Source organism: Gracilinanus agilis, chromosome 4 (assembly GCF_016433145.1).
Source record: "Gracilinanus agilis isolate LMUSP501 chromosome 4, AgileGrace, whole genome shotgun sequence".
NCBI lineage: Eukaryota > Metazoa > Chordata > Mammalia > Didelphimorphia > Didelphidae > Gracilinanus > Gracilinanus agilis.
The window spans coordinates 458,278,768-458,301,686 of record NC_058133.1 but is presented as its reverse complement, the minus strand read 5'-3'; the positions used below and the strand labels follow the sequence as shown (position 1 = coordinate 458,301,686).

At 38.0% G+C, this 22,919-nt stretch overlaps 1 protein-coding gene across 3 annotated transcripts in view; it reads left to right on the top strand.

Moving 5' to 3' along the window:
* Window positions 1-15,249, top strand: part of WDR47 (WD repeat domain 47) — a 58,492-nt gene extending 43,243 nt beyond the window's left edge. For all 3 annotated transcript variants that reach the window (XM_044672245.1, XM_044672244.1, XM_044672243.1), the window contains exons 13-14: window positions 14,229-14,447; window positions 15,107-15,249. In XM_044672245.1, the coding sequence (XP_044528180.1) occupies window positions 14,229-14,447; window positions 15,107-15,249 (362 nt within the window). The remainder of the gene's footprint in view (window positions 1-14,228; window positions 14,448-15,106) is intronic.
* Window positions 15,250-22,919: the final 7,670 nt, after the last annotated feature.

Here is a 22,919-nt window from a genome sequence, read left to right as displayed (position 1 = left end):
CCTTCTTTCCCTTCCTTCCTTCCTTCCTTCCTTCCTTCCTTCCTTCCTTCCTTCCTTCCTTCCTTCCTTCCTTCCTTCCTTCCTTCCTTCCATCTTAGACTAAATACTATGAATTCATTCCAAGACAGAAGAACAGTAAGGCTATGGGTGTTAAGTGACCTGCCCAGGGCCACACAGCTAGAAAGTCTGAGGCCACAGTTGAACCCAGGACTTCCAGTCTCTAGGCCTACCTTAATCCATTGAGCCACCCAGCTGCCTCTCATCATAATTCTTGGAGATAGATCAGGCAGTTGTTATCACTGAGCCTAGAGAAGTTAAGAGACTTGCCCAGGGTCCCACAGTAAGTTAGTCATAAAGCTGGTACTGAAACTGAGATTTTTTTGACTCTTAGGTGAGTGTTTTGCCTATGACATACTTTAAAAAAAATAGACCTATCCACCTCTTTATTCACTTAGTTAAAAGTAGTAATAATGAGTAGTGTGTTTATGTATTAAAATTTATGAAATACTACCTTTTCTCATTTGAACCTTATCACAGTTCAGTGAAATAAGTACTACAGGTATTATTTCTCCATTTTACAGATGAGTAAACTGAGGCCCATATAGTTTGTGTCTTATACCTAGGAAATGGGATTTGAACTCAGATCTTATATTCCAGCATCTATTTATCTTATTAACTTTTATATTAACATTGTCCCTTGTAGTTAACATCCAATTTATCACTTTCTTTTCATTGGCAAACTTCTATTTTTATTTCCTCAGCCTTTTTTCTAACTATCCCATCTCCTTAAACTTCTGCATTCTGACTTCTTTCCCTTGCCCTCCATTGAAACTCTACTCTTGATTGTCATCAGTGAATATAGAAGAATTTTCTCAGCTTTGATTCTCTTTATGTTTTTAGAAATTTTGTTTATTTATATCAATACTATTAACTTGCACATTCCTTGGCATTTTTGACCCTTGGTTTCAGTGTATACTATCCTATTTTTCCTATAATCTCTGATCATTCTTCTTTGTCACTGGCACCTTTTCTTTCCTGCAAAATGTAGACATTTCCTAAGGTATCAACCCTTGAACTTAGGCTATTCCTTATATATGCTTTCCTGGCTATTTTATCTATGTCCACAGTTTCTGACATTACCTCTGTAAAGACAACCTTTAAGTTCATATCTTCTGTCTTCACTTCTGGCCCAGATTTCATTCTTGCATTTCTAATCATATTGAACTTCTTCATATAGATGACTCTAAAGTCACTTTATACTTTGAGCATCTAAAACTGAACTCTTCCTGGCTTTCCTATTTTGGTTACTGGTAATGGTCAGTAATCTTTGATAGCTTTCCCCTATAATCAATTACTAAGTATTACTGTCTCTTCATTTAAGAAAATATTTTAAGTATTCTCCATCCTTTCCATCTTTATTGTCAACACTAGTTTAGGAAAATTTTCATTCTTTACTTAGATTTTCTGTTATAAACTTATACTACTGATTCTAACCTTTGCTTGCTTTTTTTCAAAATATGTACAACTCTAAGACTAATTTTCTGAAAGCACAGATTTTATTATATTACTCCATTGTTCAGAAATAAAATCTAGGTTTTTTATCCTAATCTACAAAGATCAAGCCTCTTTTCAGAATTAATTTCTGCTCTGTCATAAACCTACTAGCTAAACAAATGCTTGATAATTGAAAAAATTAATTGAAAGAACAACTAAAATTACCACCTCAACTAGTTTTTTTCACTCTCCTCCAAACATATCTTCTTTTTTTCTTCTTCCACACTTGTTTGCCTATATAATTCTCCTTGCCTAAAATTCATGCCTGTCCTCTACCTATCCTCCAACTCAAATCCCTTCTCCTATGTGAAACCTTCTTAATCACTGACATAATCATTGCCTTTTCTTCTAAAATCATAGCACATTGTCCATACTGTTTATTTCGAAATTAATCATGTACTACCTTATAACATCTGTGCTGATCTATCTCAAATAACATGTCTTTCATGAATCCTTCCTTTATTCTGTCAGCTAGAAGTAATTCTTCTCTCCTTGAATCTGCCCACTCTGTTTGATCTTTCCTCTATACCAGTGGTTCCCAAACTTTTTTGGCCTACCACCCCCTTTCCAGAAAAAATATTACTTAGCCCTCTGGAAATTAATTTTTTTTTAATTTTAATAGCAATTAATAGGAAAGATAAATGTACCCGTGGCCATCACTGCCCCCATGGATTGCTACAGCACCCACCAGGGGGAGTTAGCACCCACTTTGGGGATCACTGCTCTATACTAACTTATGTAAATGTGTTATCCCCCCAATAGGCAGCATACTTTCTGAGGGCAGTGACTCTACTTCTTTTAAGTAAATTTGTATACCACAAGCCTAGTGCAGTTTTTTTTTTTAACAGAGTATGTGCTGAATAAATGTTTGTTATATTGAACTGTTTCTTAAAGAGCAATTATTTAAATCCTTTTTTTTAAACTTTTCTTTATTTTGTTTCTCCCAGAGTGTAAGCTTCTTGAGGGCAAAGACCATGTCTGATGTTTTTTTGAACTTTTCCATCTAGTACATTGCTTTGCACATAGGCATCAAAATAAATATTTGTTAATTTATTTATGAGCAGGAATTTCTCAGTATTAGTGAGTGATCTTTATAAGTTGATTTAATGCTTTAGTGTACTATTAAGCACAAGGATAATAATTTGAGTTAGTTTTGCATAGTGGAATAGCATATTAGACTTGGAGTCAGTAGGTCTGGACTCAAATTGTGATCTCCACATTTAATCACAGGATTTGTTCATTTATTTATTTATTTATTTGATTAGTTAAGAAAATTTGTCCATGGTTACATGATTCATGTTCTTTCCCTCCCCTCTTACCACCCACCTCCCATAGCCAATGCACAGTTCCACTGGGTTTTACATGTGTCAGTGATCAATATAATGCAAAGATGCACCAGAAGCTTTTGCCCTTGCAAAAGTTAACTGAAAACTTCTGACAGTTAGAAGCCTTAGAATGCTGACAGAAGTTCAGAAGGAACCTGAGGTTTGAAGAGAGCGGAAGGTCCAACTGAAGCTCTGCCTTTGGGTTTCCTTTTACTTTTGGCCTGTGCTTTTGTCTCTGGACCATTTGAACCTAGCTAATTTCTCTGGACCTCTCCCTGACCTATCCCTGACCTTCTCCATATTATTCCCCTGTTACCTTTCCTGTGTTTTCCCTGTGGGCTCTGGGAGGAAGGGTGGCTTTTGGGCTTTAGTGATTAGATTTTGTGGGTTTAGTTTCCCTATAGGCCATCCTTGAATCAAACTATCTCTTCTTTTATTGATTTAGTATACACTCTACTTTAAAAGCAGCCAAATCTTTCCTGGCTGGGAGAGCAGGCTCTCTCTCAGTCCAACCCACTCCTGTGACCCTCCCCCATCTTGAGTTTCTCCCTAGTGACTGTCAGAAACCCCAAACCCTTCTCTCCTTCTGACTAACCCTGAATATTAATAAATCCCCCTGTTATCTAATCAAACCCTCTGGTGAATTATTGTGTCGAAGATTAGGCAAGGGTTGAAGAGGGAATGAATCATTTTCTTTTATTTTCTGAGGGAACTGGAGGTATCCATCTTGGGAGGAAGTCTTGGGACTTGAGAAACCCACAAGAAAAGCCTTCAAGGCAGATTTAAACCATTTCTGACTGGCCCTTTGTCTCCTTTGTCTCCAGCCTGAGTGTCTAGCCTGTTCAAGCTGCCTCTTCTGAATACTCCACCTATTCCCTTACCATCCAATTTACCATCTTGTCCATTCCTTCCCTAAACTCAGCCATCCCTTTCATTCCTCTCCTATCACCTCAGTCACCTTCTACCCCTCCTTATTAACAAGGATTAAGAGAGCACATTTACTTTATTGACAACATAAAGACTTATTTCCATATTATTGATATTTTGACTAGGGTGATCATTTATTTTTTTTTACATGATTCATGTTTTTACTTTCCCCTTCACCCCCTCAATCAACCTCCCCCCCAAAGCTAACCCATATTTCCACTGGTTTTAACATGTGTCATCAATCAAGACTTATTTACATATTATTGATAGTTGCATTGGTGTAGTCGTTTTGAGTCTACATCCCCAGTCATGTCTGCATCAACTCATGTGTTCAAGCAGTTTTTTTTTCTTCTGTGTTTCCACTCCTGTAGTTCTTCCTCTGAATGTGGGTAGCGTTCTTTTCCATAAGTTCCTCAGAACTGTCCTGGGTCATTGCATTGCTGCTAGCACAGAAGTCCATTACATTCGATTTTACCACAGTGTATTGGTCTCTGTGTACAATGTTCTTCTGGCTCTGCTCCTTTCACTCTGCATCAATTCCTGGAGGTCATTCCAGTTCACATGGAATTCCTCCAGTTTATTATTCCTTTGAGCACAGTAGTATTCCATTACCAACATATATCACAATTTGTTCAGCCATTCCCCAATTGAATAGGGTGATCATTTAGAGTCTACATCCCCAATCATATCCCCATCAACCCATGAATTACAAGATTTCAAAGTTAGAAGATGCTGTGTACTTCAATTCATAGCTGAACAAATCACCTACAATATAACAATCCAGTCTTTGCTTGAAGATCTTGTATTTGAAGATCCAGTCTGGTTGAACCTTCTCTCATACTTCCTGATAGTTGGTCTTAGAGGAGAAATTGAAATATTACTTGTTCCTCACTGCCACTTCCTGAGTTCTTTCATCTTATCACCATCACTCAGCAGATTCTCCTTCAGGGTCACTCTGTATTTATCACCCACTCCAGTTTCTGAATGTGGATAGCGTTCTTTTCTCTCAAGTGCCCAGCATATAGTTTTCCTCGTCAACCTATTTCCCACCCCTGGATGAGGGTACTTCAACATATGATGTTCCCCTAAACACTCTAACCTTGAGTTCCTCAGTCTTCTTAAACTCCATTACTTTTTTTTCCATTCAATCTCAGTTATACTCAGGAGTGGTTATACCCTTGATTTTTTTCAATCACTGAAAAGTGTTTCACTTCTGTAATAAATTCTGAAGCTCATTTATCCATATTTTCCATAATTACATTCTCTCTTTCTCTTTTTGCTTTCTCTCATTCTTTCCTTGCTACTTATGAACATAACCAAATCTCTGCTATGCTGAAAAGAACCCTCACTAAATCCTATCGTCCTATATCTCCCTTCTATTTCTTAGTCAAACTCCTTGAAATATCTGTATTTGTTGTCTTCACTTCCTTTCATTTCCTTCTTTCTGAAACCACCTAAATGCATTTTTCATCCTTGCAGTCATATCTTCCTATCTATCTACCAGTTGATACTTTACCATGCCATATCTGCTTTTGTTTCACTTCTTCCTTCCCTTCCCAATGTCTATTCTTTGGTTAACCAGTCCAACTCTATTCTCTACTCTCAAATCCCTTGTTCTCTTATCTTATTGTTCTCTACAACTTGTGAAATTCCACCACTGAATTACTCTCACCATCTGCCTTCTTTGCTCTGACTTGTAGATGAATGGTGGAAATTACACAACCATGCTGACTGGGTATACTACAAATCCATGCCATATAGTTTCCACTGGGTCTCTCACCACAACAGGACAATCCTATTGCTTCTCCCTAATCAATTCATATCCCACTTTCCACAGAAGCTGTATTAAACCTTCTTTCTATTCAAGCTTCCTAGTACCAGTTCTCTCTTAGCTAAGGACCTCATCTCCTTTATCAAGAAAATTGCAGCCATTTGCTACGAACCCTTCTTCTTTCCTTTTACATCTCACAAACTCTTGATATCCTTCAAGATTCTTTCCTCTTTTACTACAGTCTGTGTTGAAGATGCTTTCCTTGCCAAGGCCAACTCTTCTACATGTGCCCTTGATCCTGTCCCTTCCTTTTTTCTCTAGAATATAGTGGTACCTTGACACACAAGTTTAATTCTTTCCATTGTGTTATAAGGAAGAGAGGCCAAGCTCATAACTCAGTTTGGTCATGTGTCAAATCAAATTTCCCCATTTAAATGAATGGAAATGCAACTAATCTGTTCTGGCCCCCCCAAAAAAACATATTTTTTGTTTTATATGCTTTTAGATATAAAAATGTACTTTATAAATAACAAATAAATATATTTATAGAAAATAAGAAAAATGTAAAGAAATAAACTTGCTTATAAAATATTATTTACCTTCAAGGTCAGCGAAAATGCTGGCAGAGGTTTCATTTCATGGGCTATCACTTAACATAACTTACTCTTTACACACATAATGCTACATTTAAATGCAAATTGACCTTACACATTACTTATGATATGTAACTTTATTTCAAAATGTAATTGCTATTTTTTTACTTTACTTAGTTATCATTTTCTTCATTGAATTTTGACTATTTTGCCACCCTTCCCTTGATTTCACTTAGTGACCATTTCAACAAAAAAAACAAGTGTTGTCATACAACTTCAGTGCATGACCTGTTACAACTTTTTTTGGGTGTGTCTTTTCAATAAACTGTTTAATTTTTTCCCCAAATCCTCAACATTTCCTTAATTCACCTTGGGCACCTCCCATGGATAGAAGCTGGTGATTCAAGTATCTCCTCTTGACTTAAAGCAAAAAATTCTAACTGGGATTGCTCACATCTCAAATTGCTTGTGACTTAAGGTGCTTATGTATCAAAGAACCACTGTATTATCTTCACCATCATATTCTCACATTCTAGCATGTTTATGAATATATAATGTAAATAATATAATATATAATTTCTTCTATTCTGAAAAAGTCCTCACTAGACTCTACTATCCTCAAGCTATTATCCTATGTTCTCTTTCATTTCTTAACCAAACTCCTAGAAAAAGCTGCCCATTACTGGGTACCCTCACTTCTCAACTCTTTGCAAACTGCCCTCGGACATCACACAATCAACAAGCATTTATTGTATGCCTTCCATCTTTTAGGGATTGGTAGTACAAAGACAAAAATGAAATAGACCTTGCTTGTCCTCTAAGAGTTTACACTATTGGAGGAGATAATGTATATATATTATAGATTTGCATATGTGAATAAGAATATCTTATATGTACATATGTATATACACATAATAAATAAATACAAATTAATCTTTGGGGATGGAGAGGGCACTAGGAGCTAGGAATGAGGAAAGATTTCATATAGAAGTTCCTATTTGAGCTCAGTCTAGAAGAAACAACAGACTCTTTAAGAGGGGAATGGAGTATATTGTATATATGGGAGCTGACCAATGCAAAGGCAAGGAGGATGTAGCATCATTTGCAAAGAAAATAAGGTGGCTAGCTTGATTGGATCATAAAGTGTAGGAAAGGGAGATATAAGATTAGATAGGTAGCTTGCAGAAATACTTAGTTTTGATCCAAGAAGCAAAAGGGAATGAAGTTTCAATAGGGGAATGACTTGGTTGGACCTATGCTTAATTAAAATTACTATGGCAGCTATATGGAGGATGAATTGGAGAAGAAACTTGAGTCAGGAAATTAGTTAGAAGGCTGTTGAATTTTCATCTGTTGTTCAGGTGAAATATGATAATGGCCTTACTAGACTAGTGTAATGGCCTTACTAGACTAGTAGTTATATAAAAAAGGATGGATCTGAGAAATGTTGAGGTAGAAATAAGGCAAATGATTGAATATTTAGGGTGAGGGAGAGTTAAGAGTCAGAGTTGATATGTCAAGATTGTAAATCTCTAGTTGACTATAAGGATCTTGGTAATCTTGATAAACAGAAGAGTTGTAGGGCCCAGTAATGCTCAAACAGTAATAAGTTCTATTTTGAACTTGTTAACTTTGAGCTGTCTATGGGCCACTGATTCTGAAATGTCCAATAAGGAAAGATGTGAGATTGAGAATGGGTATATAGATATTAAAGTCATTTGTGTATAGGTGATAATTAAATCCTTAGACGTTGATGGTCACCAAGTGGGAGTGTAGAGAGGGAAGACAGTATACTCACAGTTAGAGGGCAGGGTATGGATGATGATATTGAGAACTAAAGGAAAGAGAAGAACCAAAAGAAAGCATCACAAAGCCTCAAAGAGAAGAGAATATCTAGGAGAAGGTAATCATTAGTGTCAAAAAGGATGAGGATTAAGAAGAAACCATCATATTTAGCAATTAAGTAATCACACAACTGGCTTTTTCCAAAGTAACTAATGATTTCTTAATTACAACACTTTTAAAACTCCTTCTGGTAGTATCATTTTTGTCAAAATGAATCACCAGAAGTTGGATAGTTGTCATGTTTTTGGTAAATATTTAGTAAGCAAAACTAACCATCTCAGCCCCACTTCACCTCTCCCCAACACTCCTCATTCACCCTATTTTAAAGTTAGCATTGTATAAAACTATATTTACAAGAAAACCAGTTAAAAATGAAAGATGTATACAAAAATCAAGAGTATGTTTGGAGGTTCTCTATTATTTCTTAGATACATGCCTTGGAAAGATAACAAACTTTTTCACTGGTATCATACCATCAGATAGTTGCTTCAATACTACTGTACAGCTTCTGCAGTTCTACTTTATAATTCCTTGGAGGACAACTAACTATTCTCTCCTCTTCTAAGAATTTCAGATTTGTTTTTTTATTTCCAATTATACAAATTCTTCCTTATTTTTCTGACTCAATGTGATAATTCTTCTATGCTCCAATTCCCTGGCAAAGACCCAGGTTTCCTTTCATCTTTTTTCTTGTTTTTTTTTTCTTCTCCCATTAAAACCTGACTTCCAGAGTTAGAGGAGGAACACTTAATTATCCTTGATAATCTAGAGTGTGGAGAGGCATTCCTTAAACTCTTTCATCTTATCATCTTAAACAAAGACCACTCTATTCTCAAAGAAGTTGCTTTTATTGTTATTTTTCATTTCATGCTTAGTTTATTGGATTTTTTAATTGATGATGAGAATATTTAGAGATAAACATTTTCTCTAAGGAATGCTTTAGCTGCCTCTTAAAAGTTTTGGATTATTGTCACATCTTTAGCATTTTTCTTATGGTGAAATTATCTTTTGTTTCTATGGCTTGTTCTTTGACTTACCAGTTCTTTAGGATTAAATTTATTTAGTCTTCAAATCTTCATTTGAACCTTTTTTCCAAAAGAGCTTTATTCATTATAATTTTTATTTCCATATATTCAATAAAAGACTAATATTTATTTTCTGTATTTTTGTGCTTTTTATGCCTTTATTCATGGTAACTTTTTATAAGTTTCTATGTACATTTGAGAAATATACCCACACACATTCATTTATTCTCATTCAGTAATTTCTAGAGATGTACCATATCTAATTATTCTGAAATTCTCTTCAGATCTTAAACTTCTTTCCTGTTTATATTTTTTGTTAGACTTGGCTAGGTCTGAAAGAGGTATGTTGAGGTCCCCAACTGTTACAGTTTTGCTATTTTTCTCTGTATTGAATTAGCTTTTCTTTTAAGTACATGGACACCATACCATTCAGTGCATATATATTATTGATTTTATTTCTTTTCGTATGTGTTTTTAAAAAAGCATTATATATATTCTTTGTTCAACTCTTTTTAACCCTTACTTTCAGTCTTAGGAACAAATCTAAGACAGAAGGGCAGGGGCTAAGCAAAGGAGGTTAAGTGACATGCCTAGGGTCACACAGCTGGGAATTATCTGAGGCCAGATTTGAATTTGAACCCAGGTCCTCCAGACTTCAGATCTGGCTCTCTATTGTGCTGCCTTGATGCTCCTCACTGCTTAATTATTAATTAAATCTACTCCATTTCCTTTGCCTAAGAGCATGAAAAAGTTTAAGGAATACCTCTTCACACTCCAGATTATTAAGGACAATTATGTGTATCTCCTCTAAACCTGGAAGTCAGGTTTCAATGGGGGAAGCAAAAAAAAAAAAAAAAAAAAAAAAAGACTCTGAAAAAGGGAAGGAAAGATATTTCCTCTCTTGTTTAGTTACTATAAATAAAACTATAAACCAGTTTCAAAGAAGATCTCCTTGAAATTGATTGTCTTCAAGAAAATTTTTAAGTCTTTGATTCAATTGAATCAAATACTGGGGAATGGTTTTGTCTCCTGTTCCTACTCCAGCAGAAGATTCTGCTGGCTTCTGATCCCAGTTACTGGAGCTTGATCTTTGAGGAGAAGTTAAATTGTGGGAACTAAGTGAACCATTTTGAGTCTTGTGACTCAATTTTGGAGCTAGCTCAGTTTTCAGTTCCTTTTCTATTTAAGTTCTAGGTCTAGACCAAATTCTGTGTTGTGAAAAAGCTATTCATTTGTGAGAATTGGGAGAAAACCTTATTGCACTATTTGGATCTAGCCCTGCATGGCTGGGACATTGGACCTGCTGTTTAGACTCCTGACCAAGAACCTAGGTTATGTTGACCAGAAACACAATCCAATTCAAAGACTGATGTAAGGAGTTTCCTCATAATTGTACATCTCAAGATAGTGTTATAAAAATAAAAGGGCAATCTGGATACTACCACTATTGGGCTGGTTGTTAGTAGTAGTAATCTGAGATATTGATCTGAGGAAGCTTTGGTTTGGTTCCCTAGTGGCTGGTGCAGGGACACCCGAGTCCTGCCACTCAGCTGGATGTTATAATAACTGCCCTTCTTTATAACAGTGCCCAGGCAGGATCCCTAAAGGTCAATGGATGGGTAACCTTTTCAGGTCCCACCTGGGGTTGATTGATTATTGGTATTGGGCTCTATCAGCCTTGGATAACGTTCATCTGACTGCATTGCTCCCTCCCCAGAGTGGTGATGGAATAACTATTCCAGGAAGGTACTTGATAACTTTTATCTATGTTGTTTAACAAGGGAAAGGAATGATCAGGAACAGGTTGGGGAATAGGAGACCTTATCACTAAATCTATGACAATAATCCCTCAGGACTGTAGGCTGTTCAGTAATGCTGGGCTTGTTCTTCACCTCCTCTGGCTCAGCCTGGCCACAGCCAAACCAGAGTAAGCAAACTGTTTGGATGATGCAAATATTGATGATGGTTTCTCTCAGCTTCTTACTGCTAGTTGTTTGCTACAACCTTCAGGAAATTCCACCCTTCACCACCCTCTTCTTCTTCTCATACCCACTTCCTGGATCCCCCTGGGCCCAGGATACCTAAATATCTAGAGATGGTTCAGATGCCTAAATATATAGGGAATCAGAGGATCCACGGTCTGACCCACAGGTCAATCAATGTTCAAGATCAAATGTCCAAGGCAAGAGTTTAGGCAAGGCTTAGCCAAGGCAAAGTCAACAGGTCCCCCAAAAGACAAAGGGGTCCAAGGGCTCCTGTCAGGGGGCTACCATGGTATTTTTTACCCTCTCTGGCCAACTGCCTTTCCTCCTATCCTCATGACCTCCGGGAACATTTTGATGTCTAACTGTCTTCACCTGTCAATCAAGGTGTGACTCTCAACTCCCAGAGTTTGAATATGACAATAGTCATATATCTTATCTGAAAACTGGCCCCATACTGACAAATCAGTGATTATTTCCATGTTCTTTTTTTTTTTTTTTTTTTACATTTTTAAACCCTTAACTTCTGTGTATTGGCTCCTAGGTGGAAGGGTGGTAAGGGTGGGCAATGGGGGTCAAGTGACTTGCCCAGGGTCACACAGCTGGGAAGTGTCTGAGGCCGGATTTGAACCTAGGACCTCCTGTCTCTAGGCCTGGCTCTCAATCCACTGAGCTACCCTGCTGCCCCCTCCATGTTCTTTTGATTGTTTCCAGATACTGAGAAAGGAGTGGGGCACCTCTTTTTCTGAATTCAGGGAATTGCACCTGTTCATTCTCCCTTTACAAAGTTGCAAAGTCTCAAATCTTTCCTCTGATTAGAAATCCAATTACCTAATGTTATGTTGTTTCCTTTTAATTAATTGGTCTTATTAGATTAATTGTTTTTAACATACAAAAGTCTTTCTCCACCTGTGAGCTGAGGATGGAGCTTGGTCCTAAACTATTGGGCAGTTGCCAGGCATTGTTTTATAAATTGATATGCTTAGAAGATTGAACCTTTGTTTTCTCAATCATTCATCTTTCACTCATTACACCTTGCTTCTGGCTCACATTGGGCCTCAATACTGTGCTGATTTTCAGTCCCTGAAATATGTAACCAAAATACCAGGTTATTCATGGGATGTTGGTAGATTCAAGGCATGGTTACTCAGGGCCAGTATCAGAAGATAACATGGGGTTTGGGAAGGCCAACAGGATATAGCTGACAGGCTAACAAATACAGTCCAGGCAAAGGTAACAAATACAGGGGTGATTTGGTTTATTAAGGTAAGGGAAGGTAGGGATGGGAATTTGGATAATCTTATCTTATATTTACTAACTAATCCTCCCCAACAAATCTACAGTTGTTCCCTCATGGGAAGCCTTCAGAGAGTTTTTAGCTACACTATCCTTTACTTCTCTACCTGAAGTCCCAGTCCCTAATATACATAAACTCCACTAACCCAAATTCCCCCTTGGATGGTAATAGAGGTATTTAAATTGGAAGCTAAGCAGGAATAGGGCTCAGGGAGAGGTTCTCACGGACAGATGCCTTAGATCAATGATTCCCAAAGTGGGCGCCACCACCCCCTGGTGGGTGCTGCAGCAATCCAGGGAGCAGTGATGGCCACAGGTGCATTTGGGGGTGGTGAATAACTGTAAGGGGGCGGTGATAGTATGTGACGGGGGCGCTAAGTAATATTTTTTCTGGAAAGGGAGTGGTAGGCCAAAAAAGTTTAGAAACCACTGCCGTAGGTGATTCAAGCAGCTCTGTAGATGTATCTCTCAGTCAGCAGGAAACAGGATAACCACAGGAACAGGTATGATGATAAGATATAAAAGAAGGAAAGCCACAGGAGAGAATAGCCAAGCTCACTAGGTTCAACCCAGGAGACAAGACAAGACTCAAGGCTCAACTATCTTTTAGAAACAGCACAGTCACTTCTGCAGAAATCTAGAACCTTGGGGGCAGCTGGGTAGCTCAGTGGATTGAGAGGCAGACCTAGAGACCGGAGGTCCTGGGTTCAAATCTTGCCTCAGACACTTTCTCAGCTGTGTGACCCTGGGCAAGTCACTTGACCCCCATTGCCTAGCCCTTACCACTCTTCTGCCCTGGAGCCAATATACAGTATTGACTCCAAGACGGAAGGTAAGGGTTTAAAAAAAAAAAAAAAAGAATTCCAGAACCTTTCCTGCCTCTGTCTCCTTTTCTGCAGATCCTGTTCATATGATCAAATCCTTATAACCCAATGGAGCATCCTTGATCAGAACACCTGCCAGCTTCAGGCTCTTTTTTTTTTTTTTTTTTTTTTTATCAAAGTTCGCTCTGGCTTCTGCCTCCCCAGAATCACTCTTCTCCAAATGCCCATAGGCTACTTACTCTCTGTCATTTTATGCATCCTGGACTGGCTGGAAGAATTTACTACTGATTTTGATTAGTTTTTGATGGCCTTTTAGATATTTGCTGAAATATAGGCATGATCTTTCATGTTTCCATCTTAACCAAAAATCTATATGTGCCTTTTTCAAAATATGTTTTCATCAGTATTTCCTATGCATCTCCATTGGTGTTCTTAGACAACCTTCTCCTTTCTAGCTCACTCTAATTGTTCCTCTTTGTAACTTCAGAATTTCATGCTTGAGAATATCTCAAACTTCCTGTGCTGATGTATAGTTGTGCTAAGGAAGTCACTTTAATATCTTTGAGACTCAAATGAGAAAAATCTGCATAAAGGGGGCAATAATATCCTAGTGCTTACCTTATTTTGTTGTTGTGAGATCAAATTAAATAATACCTGTAAAAGCAGTTTTCATACTTGTACACTCAAAATTATGAGAAGGGGCTGGCCACTGGATTTGGAATCAAGAGGACCTGAATTTAAATATTGCCTTAATCACTTAATAGCAGTGTGACTCTGGGTGAGTTATTTAACCTCTAGATTCCTCATTTTCCTCATCTGTAAAATAAGGGATTGGACTTGATAGCATCTATGATCTTTAAGAGCTCAAAAGTTATGATCCTATAATCCCATTTTATAAACCTCTAAGTGCTATATAAATGTCAGTTGTAATTATCATTTTTGCTAACTTCACTGGATTGTTGTGAGGAAAGAATTTTGTAAGTCTTAAAGTACTCAATAAAAGTGTGTTTTTATTATTTTTACAATTAATTTGAGTTGATTTTTAAAATGAAGTGAATCTCTAAAGAAATCTTTTGTTTCGTTTAGGGAGTGCAGTGGCATCAGTAGCTGTTGATCCTAGTGGCCGTCTCTTAGCTACTGGTCAAGAAGATTCTAGCTGTATGTTGTATGACATCAGAGGAGGACGAATGGTACAAAGTTATCACCCTCATTCCAGTGATGTTCGCTCTGTTAGATTCTCTCCTGGGGCTCACTATTTACTTACAGGATCTTATGATATGAAAATAAAAGTGACAGATTTGCAAGGTAATTTTTCCTGATACTTCTGACTAGATTTATGTTTATGGTCCCCTTTGCATCTTTTAGATTCTCTTTGATACCATTTCCCCCTTCTTGTTAGTCTAGTGTTTACATTTTCCTAAAATATTTTAAAATTTGACTTTAGAACATTAACATATTCTCAGGGGTATTTTAAGATATAGCCTAGTAAACATTATCCTAACCTTTGATAAGTAGATTAGTTGCTCTCATTTTCAAAACAGAATTATTTGTTTTCTGAAATAGCTGAATTGGCCTTCACTGAATGTATCATTCCATTATGAGCTGAAGGTTGCTTGAAGAGTAAGAAAATAATATATTAATTCATCTTTTGTGTTCTTTTTTCCTTCTGTCTTATTGTAGTGCTTTGCACATGATAAGCAGTTAATAAATGATGTGGAATAAATTAATTTTCTATGATAGACCTGTAATGGACAGTTTCCTCAACCCAATTTCAACCATGCAAACGTCCTATCATGTTGAACTGTTCAGTAGTTTATCACTATTAATATTATCTAATTGTAGTCATGGATGGTTTGTATTTTTATAGTGAACTAAAGTTAAAGTGCATGTTAACAATAAAATCTTATTCAGAAGCCTAGAAAAATGTATTTAGCTCATTCTTAAAAGTTGTCAATTTTTTTTAGGAGACCTCACCAAGCAGCTTCCAATTATGGTTGTAGGGGAGCACAAGGACAAAGTGATTCAGTGCAGATGGCACACGAAGGATCTTTCCTTTTTGTCATCATCGGCTGACAGAACTGTAACCCTCTGGACTTACTGTGGTTAGAGTACATGTGTAGGCAACCTATGCAGATAAAGCACAGAGATTTAAGATGACTGAATTGGTTTTTGTGGGTTTGTGGGTTGGGGTTTTTTTTTTTTTTCTTTTTTTTAAGAGAGATCAAATAAACAGCATCTGACCAGGAATGGGATTTAGCACGAGGAGGCACTTATCACAGTTTATCTTATTGCTAGGAGGTGTGGGTGTTTAGTATTATTTTGCAGTGCTTTCAGTCTTCCATGTGAACTCATGCTGCTGTGACCTATGGTAGTCTTGTTGCCAAAGTATGTTGGAAAAACCTGTATATTGTTCACTGTGCACTCCAAGTTAAGGTCGATAATGTGTTTACAATTTAGTATTAAATGCATTCCTTGTTCTTTGCCTAAATGACAGTTTTCTATATAAATTTAAATTGAACTATACTTTAATCAAATTAATATATGTAATTAAACAGATTAAACATAAACAGTCAGAATTTACTTTTGCTGTTCTCACAGTTCCATTGTATGCATCACTTATCTAGAGGTAAGATTTCTGTATGCCTCTCAAAAGTTACACCCTTGTTTTTAATATGTGTCACTATGGGACTAAGAAATGATTAGACAACTGCTTCTTGATTTGATTCATTATGAGGTATAGGCCTTTTCTTTTAAACCAGGGAGATGATGATCATTTTGTTCTCCATTTTGGACTAAAAGTAAATCTTTTTTGCTTTAGGCATTTAATTTCATTTTTTTTAATGCAACAGGATACCTCTACTCTAAAATGTACTGTAGAAGAAGCAGATTATCAGCATTTATATGATGCAGCAGTTGATGGTACAGTGAATCTACTGTTGAGCATTTTTCTCCTCTTAAATAAAAACATTAAAATCCTAACTATGGACTGTAGCATGGCTTGAAGTGCTATGTCTGCATGATAATTAAAAAATGGAAAATATTGACTTGGGTCCAAGGATTTTTTTTCCTTGCAAGGTTATGTAATGCAGAATTACGATTTTATTTCTACAGAACTGTAGGCCCTGATGTTATGGATTATTATATTTTCATATTGTACAGTTATTTTACTTTAAATTATGATAGGTTATTATTTATTTAAGATGCAGTTGAGTTTTGGTTCTGATAATTACTAAACTGTCTGTGCACTGTAGCAAACATTTTTAACTATTGTACACAAGTGGAAAAGGGTATTAGAAGTGTAACTGTGCTATAATCTCAATAAAGACCTCTTGACACCTTAAAGTTGCCCAACTCCTGTTTATTATATTTTATAGTGTTGTAGTATACTTGTTTCCTAAGTTGTATTTCTTGTTCTTAAATTAGTTTAGAGGCAATGTCATCTAGGAAATTAGTTTTCAATTTTTCTGATTTGTTTTTGTGGATAATATGAAACTGGGAGTTATAGTTGCTATATAGCTGCTGGATGACAGAATTGGGATCCTAAAGAATCTCAAGAGACTGAAATACTAGGCCAAATAGGGAATGTGAAGCATTGCTTTTAAATATAAAAAAAGCTGTACAAATACAACATTAGGGGAAAGTATCTATATAGTAGTTCATGTGCATAAAAAACTCTGGAGGTTTTAGCAGTTAATGCAGATGACCCATGTGCCACAGACCCTCTCAAATTCTTTTCCAAAAATCAGGTCAACAAGCATTTACTTAGTATACCTACTATCTGCCAGCCATTGTGCCAGGTGTTGAGAAATCAAAGAAATGGAAAAACAATTCTTACTTCAAGTTGCTTTAAGAAGCTAATGGGGGGGGGAGGCAGCTGGGGTAGTTCAATGGATTGAGAGTCAGGCCTAGAGACGAGAGGTCCTAGGTTCAAATCTGGCCTCAGCCACTTCCCAGCTGTGTGACCCTGGGCAAGTCACTTGACCCCCATTGCCTAGCCCTTACCACCCTTCTGCCTTGGAGCCAACACATTTTGACTCCAAGATGGAAGGTAAGGGTTTAAAAAAAAAAAGTTAATGGGGGAAACATACAAACAACTTATGTGCAAACAAGATATATACAGATTTGCTCCATCTAAGCCACCATCTTCCCAGAATTTCCAAACTATACTGGATAAATTAGATGTTATCTTAGTGAGAAGGCATTTGAATTAAGGGGAATCAAGATAGACTTCTTGTAGAAGGTAGAATTTTAGCTGAGACTTAAAGGAAGCCAGTAAAACAAGGAGGCAGAGATGGAGAATATTCTAGACATGGGAAAAAGAGCCAGTGAAAATGCATAGAGTTAAGTGTTTAGGAGCTTAGCTAAATTTTAAAAAAGGCTCATCACCAGTCTGACTAAAGTATAATGATTTTTTTTTGGTCTCAGGAACTCATGGAGACTCTAGTAAATCAAAAGAGTCGCCATCTATTGCCTTGAAGAATGGATATGAGAATGGAGTCATGGGTCCTTAAAATAATTAGAAGAAAATGGAAGCTCAGAGATGGAGGAGAGGAGAAAATCTAAAGGGTTAGAGTACTAGACTCTAATCAAGACTGAGCAAATTAGGATTCAAATTCTAGGCTCTAACACTTATTAGTTCTATGTATGATCCCAGCAGGTCACTTCACAGATCTTAACTTAGAGTGTAGAATGGAAGGAGTACTGGACTAGGAGTCAGGAGGTCCTGTAAGTTCACAACCCATTTCCAACACTTACTAGCAGTAGGGCCTTGGGCAAGTCAACTCAACTTCACTTTATTCACTTATAAAATGGGGATAATACCTATAAAATCTACCTCAAAGGGATTGTGAGTCTTCAGTAAGATAGAGCATTTTATTAAACATTTACTATATGCCAGATATGGTGTTAGATGCTGAGGATATAAAAGGAAGACAGTCTTTGCTCTCCAGCTTACTTTTAATGGGGGAAGATGATACACAAAAGGGAACTGAAGCAGGGAGAAGACATCCTGGTGTAAAAAATAGCCAGGAAATGGTCGACAGATCTGGTTTTCAGCAGGAGAAAACTTCTGGTTGTTTAGTCCTATGTGACTCTTTGTGACTCCATTTGAGGTTTTCCTTGTTAAAGATACTAGAATGGTTTGCCATTTCCTTCTTCAGCTCATTTTACAGATGAGGAAACTGAAACAAACAGGGTTAAATGACTTGCCCAGGGTCACATAGCTACTAAGTATTTGAAGCTGGATTGAATTCAAGTTTTCCTGACTCCAGTCCCAGCACTTTCCAATATTTCTATTGTTAACTTGAAATCTGGAAACCCCAAGTTTGCCCCTGTTCCCTTGAGAATTCTCCCTCAGGGAGGTTTCTGATTTTGCCATTTCATATTGAATATCAGACCATAAGGATTTACTGGCCCCAGTTGGGTGGAACTAGTAGACCTAAATCAAATGTTAAGTACCCCTTTCCCTTTGGTAATTTCTCCCATCCTATTGTTAATTTGGAAAAACCACAGAGATTAAATAATCAAAAAAAAACAAATCTTTAATCAGGAGAGGGTTAGTATACAATGTTTACACAGTCTCATGGGCTCAAAACCACACAGAGCCCAAAGTTCTGGCACTCTGGCTACACCATCCCTGAGAGGATAACGGAGCTGGATTATCCTCTGGTTGATATTACCATGGCTACAAAGAAATGGGTGTGTTCAAACTACACAGACTGGCTTGGGAAAGGAACCATAGCCAGAGGCTGGGGGTATCAGGGGGCGGCCTAATTACTACCGACACTAAAAGGAATAGTTTCTGCCCCGGTGTTGGTCTTCTTGGGACCTCTGGACCTCTGAATCAATGGGGAAAACTTCTAAGGCTAAAAGGGTAGCATTCAATTTAGGTCTGCCAGCGCCACCTAACTAGGGCCATTAAATATCTTAAAGTCTATTATTCAATCTGAAATGGCCAAGTCTGAAACTTCCCAAAAGATAGATAAATCCCCAAATCCTGTTGTTCTTCGGAGGATGATCTATAGTGATTATCCTCTCAGAGATACTCTTGCCAGACTATAGGACTCTGTGTGGTGGCCGAATATTGAACACTATCTCTTTCCTGATTAAAGATTTGGTTTTTCTGACTATTTTAATAGTTTTGTGTTTTTTCCAAGTTAAACACTTTATAACTGTTTTCCCCCCCTAACATATTACTTAACTGTTTTCCCCCCCTAACGTATTACTTTATGTATTTAAAAAAACATTCTAAGAAGGGGTCCATAAGTTTCACCATATTGCCATAAAGAGCCATGACACAAAGTTAAGCACCTTTGTCTGGTAGCCAAGTCAGTTTCATTGAGACCCTCTTCTGAAGTGGTTTGAACCTTGACATCTAAGATTCCTCCTAATTGTAGAAATATATGATCCAGTGACCTCTCTGGGCTTTAATTTCCTCATCTGTCTGTTTAGTTGTACTGAATGATTTAAAAAAACAAAACAAAAAAACCTTATCTTCTGTCTATACAGAATCAATACTGTATATTGGTTCCAAGGCAGTAGAGTGGTAAGGGGTAGGCAATTAGAATTAAGGAAATGACTTGCCCAGGGTCACACAGCTAGTGTTATAGGGGTGCAAATGGTGAACCCCTCGGTTCAGGAAGGAAACCTTTCTCAAGAATGAGAGGAGGGGGGGAGGGGCAGCTGGGTAGCTCAGTGGATTGAGAGCCAGGCCTAGAGACAGGAGGTTCTAGGTTCAAATCTGGCCTCAGACACTTCCTGGCTGTGTTTTCCTGGGCAAGTCACTTGACCCCCATTGCCCACCCTTATCACTCTACCACCTAGGAGCCAATACATAGAAGTTAAGGGTTTAAAAATGTAAAAAAAAAAAAAAAAAAAGAAAAAAAAAAGAATGAGAGGACTCCAAACTTAGCTTAAAAGTAAAAAGAAAGATTTATTAGTAAGATAGGATTAATGGCCAGCAAGACAGCATGAGTGGAACAGCCATGGGAGGCTGCCCCCCCCAGTACCCCAGTTCTAGCCTTTTTGTATCCTTTCCCATAGGGTGGACATGACTTCTTGCACTCAGGCATTGGGTCTGAGACCCTCAGGGCTTAGGCTATCCAGGTGTGTACTGGATGTGTATCTCTTTAGTCTATCTCAACTTGAAGTCCAGGTCTTTGCCTGGGGAATCACAAGGGCAGGGAGGGGGAAGGGAATTTCCCTGTTCACAGCCTGTCTGAGTTAAGGGGTACAGGGCCCCTGCCATCTCTGCACAATACCCATGTCACTAGGCCATGTCTGAGGCCAGTTTTGAACCCAGGACCTTGAGTCTCTAGACCTGGCTCTCAATTCATTGCATCTGTATTAGAGGATATCTAAGGTCCCTTCTGGCTCTACATTCTGAGTCATACACCACCTCCCTCAGCCTCCTCCAGTGCCTTTCTTTATATATAAAGAGCAGAAACTAGACTACCAACTCTGCATCTGCTGCTCTACCTTGTTTCAACTCCACATAACAAGATACCCCCTTGGGGTCCCATTCCTACCGCTCTTTGTTACCTCTTTTTGTGTATTATCTCCCCCCCCCCCATTAGATTGAAAGCACCTTGAGACCAGGTGCTGTCTGTATATCAATTATATCCCCGTGTTTGAAGTAGATTTGGGGGGCCCCAATCTTGGGTTGTACCCCAGGAGTACCCACAAAATAAAATATAAGAGGCCAAGAGAAAAGGGCAAATGGATCACAGCTTTACTAGCTTGTTGCACAGGAGCCAAGGGCTCAAGACAAGATGCCAGAATACTGACAGATAAACTCAATTTATAGGGAAAAGGAACATAATATTTAGTTCACATAATGTCATTTATGGCATTACGTTGATCATCTTTTATCTTGGCATCCTGCTACTCTGATGAATTCTCATCTCCCCTGAACTGTGAAACTGTCTTTCAAAATGACATTTTTAGGAATGGTCAGAGTTCAGGGTCTGAATGTATTTTACAAAGTAATTAGGGGCAATTTATGAAACTTTTTGTGCTAGGCAGGTAACTGGGGAGTTACATTTAGTTTCTGTTTTCTCAAGGGAAAACTGAGCCATGACTCCTCTGAGATGCTGTTCTGAGTCTCTTTTCAGGATTTATCTCTTAGCCTGGGTTTTTCTCAAGTAGGCACCTTTTGCAATGTTATTAGGGCATGCTAATGGTCTGGGCAGTGGGGTATTAATGGAAGGTGTCTACATTTTCAAAGGTGCTAGTGGTGATTTATGCAAGAAGCTGAGAGAGGGGGGAAAGGGAGAGGGGGAGAGCTGGAAAGATAAGATCCACCTACAAGGTTTTCTTCTAAAAGATGCTGGTCTTGCACTTAGTAAGAGTTAACTAACTTGTCACATTCCATCCACCAGGTCTTTTTTTGGCTTTTGTGCAAAGGGCAGAGGAATGTTGTCTTTTGTCGAAGGGTCTATCACTTACTATTACCAGGGTTTTAAGGATATTGATTTGGAGCTACTGATATTGCTTCTATTGCTCGTGTTAACTTGGAAAGAACACACAACTACTAAAGTAGTCAGAAAAGCCAAGTCTTTAATCAGGAGAGGGATATAAGTCCAATATTTGGCCCTTTACTCAGAGCCCAGGGCCAAAACTTTTACAGGGTCTACACCCTGGGACTCTGGCCACTATATCCCTGGGAGTGACACTGCACTAAGTGACAACTCCAAAGGACAAAAGAATTTGGGGAACTTATATAGTCTTTTGGGAAACTGAGGGACAGGGAAATATGATTGATTGACATTACCATGGCTACAACTCCACTGGCAGGCTTGGGAAAGAAACCTTAGCCAGAGGCTAGGACACCTACTTTATGATGGATACTAAAAGGATGGTTCCTGCCCTGGTGTTGGTCTTCTTGGGAACCATCTCTGATACAATGGGGGAAACTTCTAAGACTAAAAGGGTACTTAGCATTTGAGAAGCTGGGATAATAAAATTCTTTAAGGTCTATTGTTCAGTCTGAAACTGGCAGTCAGAGATTCTCCTCCAGGTGTATTCTCAGGGGAAATGGGGCAAACTTGGGGTTTCCAGATTTCAAGTTGACAAAACAAAAAACGAACAATTATGAAAGCCTTAGAAACTGATCAACATAATGACGAATGTCTACTGGAATTTTGGAAATCCCAAGTTTGCCCCAGACCCAGAGAACACACCCGGAGTGAAGTCCCAGACTGACCCATTTCAGACTGAACAATAGACCTTAACATACTTAATGAGGGCAGTTTAGGTGGAACTAGTGGACATGTATTCATAGTAAAACATCAGCCTCTCCCTGATAATCCTGTCTTGGACTTCTCATTTCCTTGTAGTCTTGGTAAAGCCAATCAATCATACTTCCCTGACTTCAGTTCCCCAAAAGGCATACAAGTCCCGAGTCCTATTGTAATTTGGAGAATGCTCTTTGGGGGTGCTTTCTCTCAGACGCTATTCCCGGAGCCTTGGCTCTGTGTGGCTTTTAGGTTTTTGACTCTGTGGCTGCGGAATATTGAAACACCATCTCTTTCCTGTTAAAGATTTGGTTTTGCTGATTACTTTTGTAGTTTGTGTTTTTCCAAGTTAACACTAACCATGATTCTCAGAGAAAAGAGAATTTGAAGAAAGCCTAATCCGGAGACTCAGTATGCAGAATGACATAATTCTGGACATGATCAATGGATGCTTTTTGATTATGCCTATTATGTCAGTACAAAGTAAGTTGGCACATAAAGTTTATTGATTTGAATTACAAAGGTGTTTTTCTCCTCTGATGGT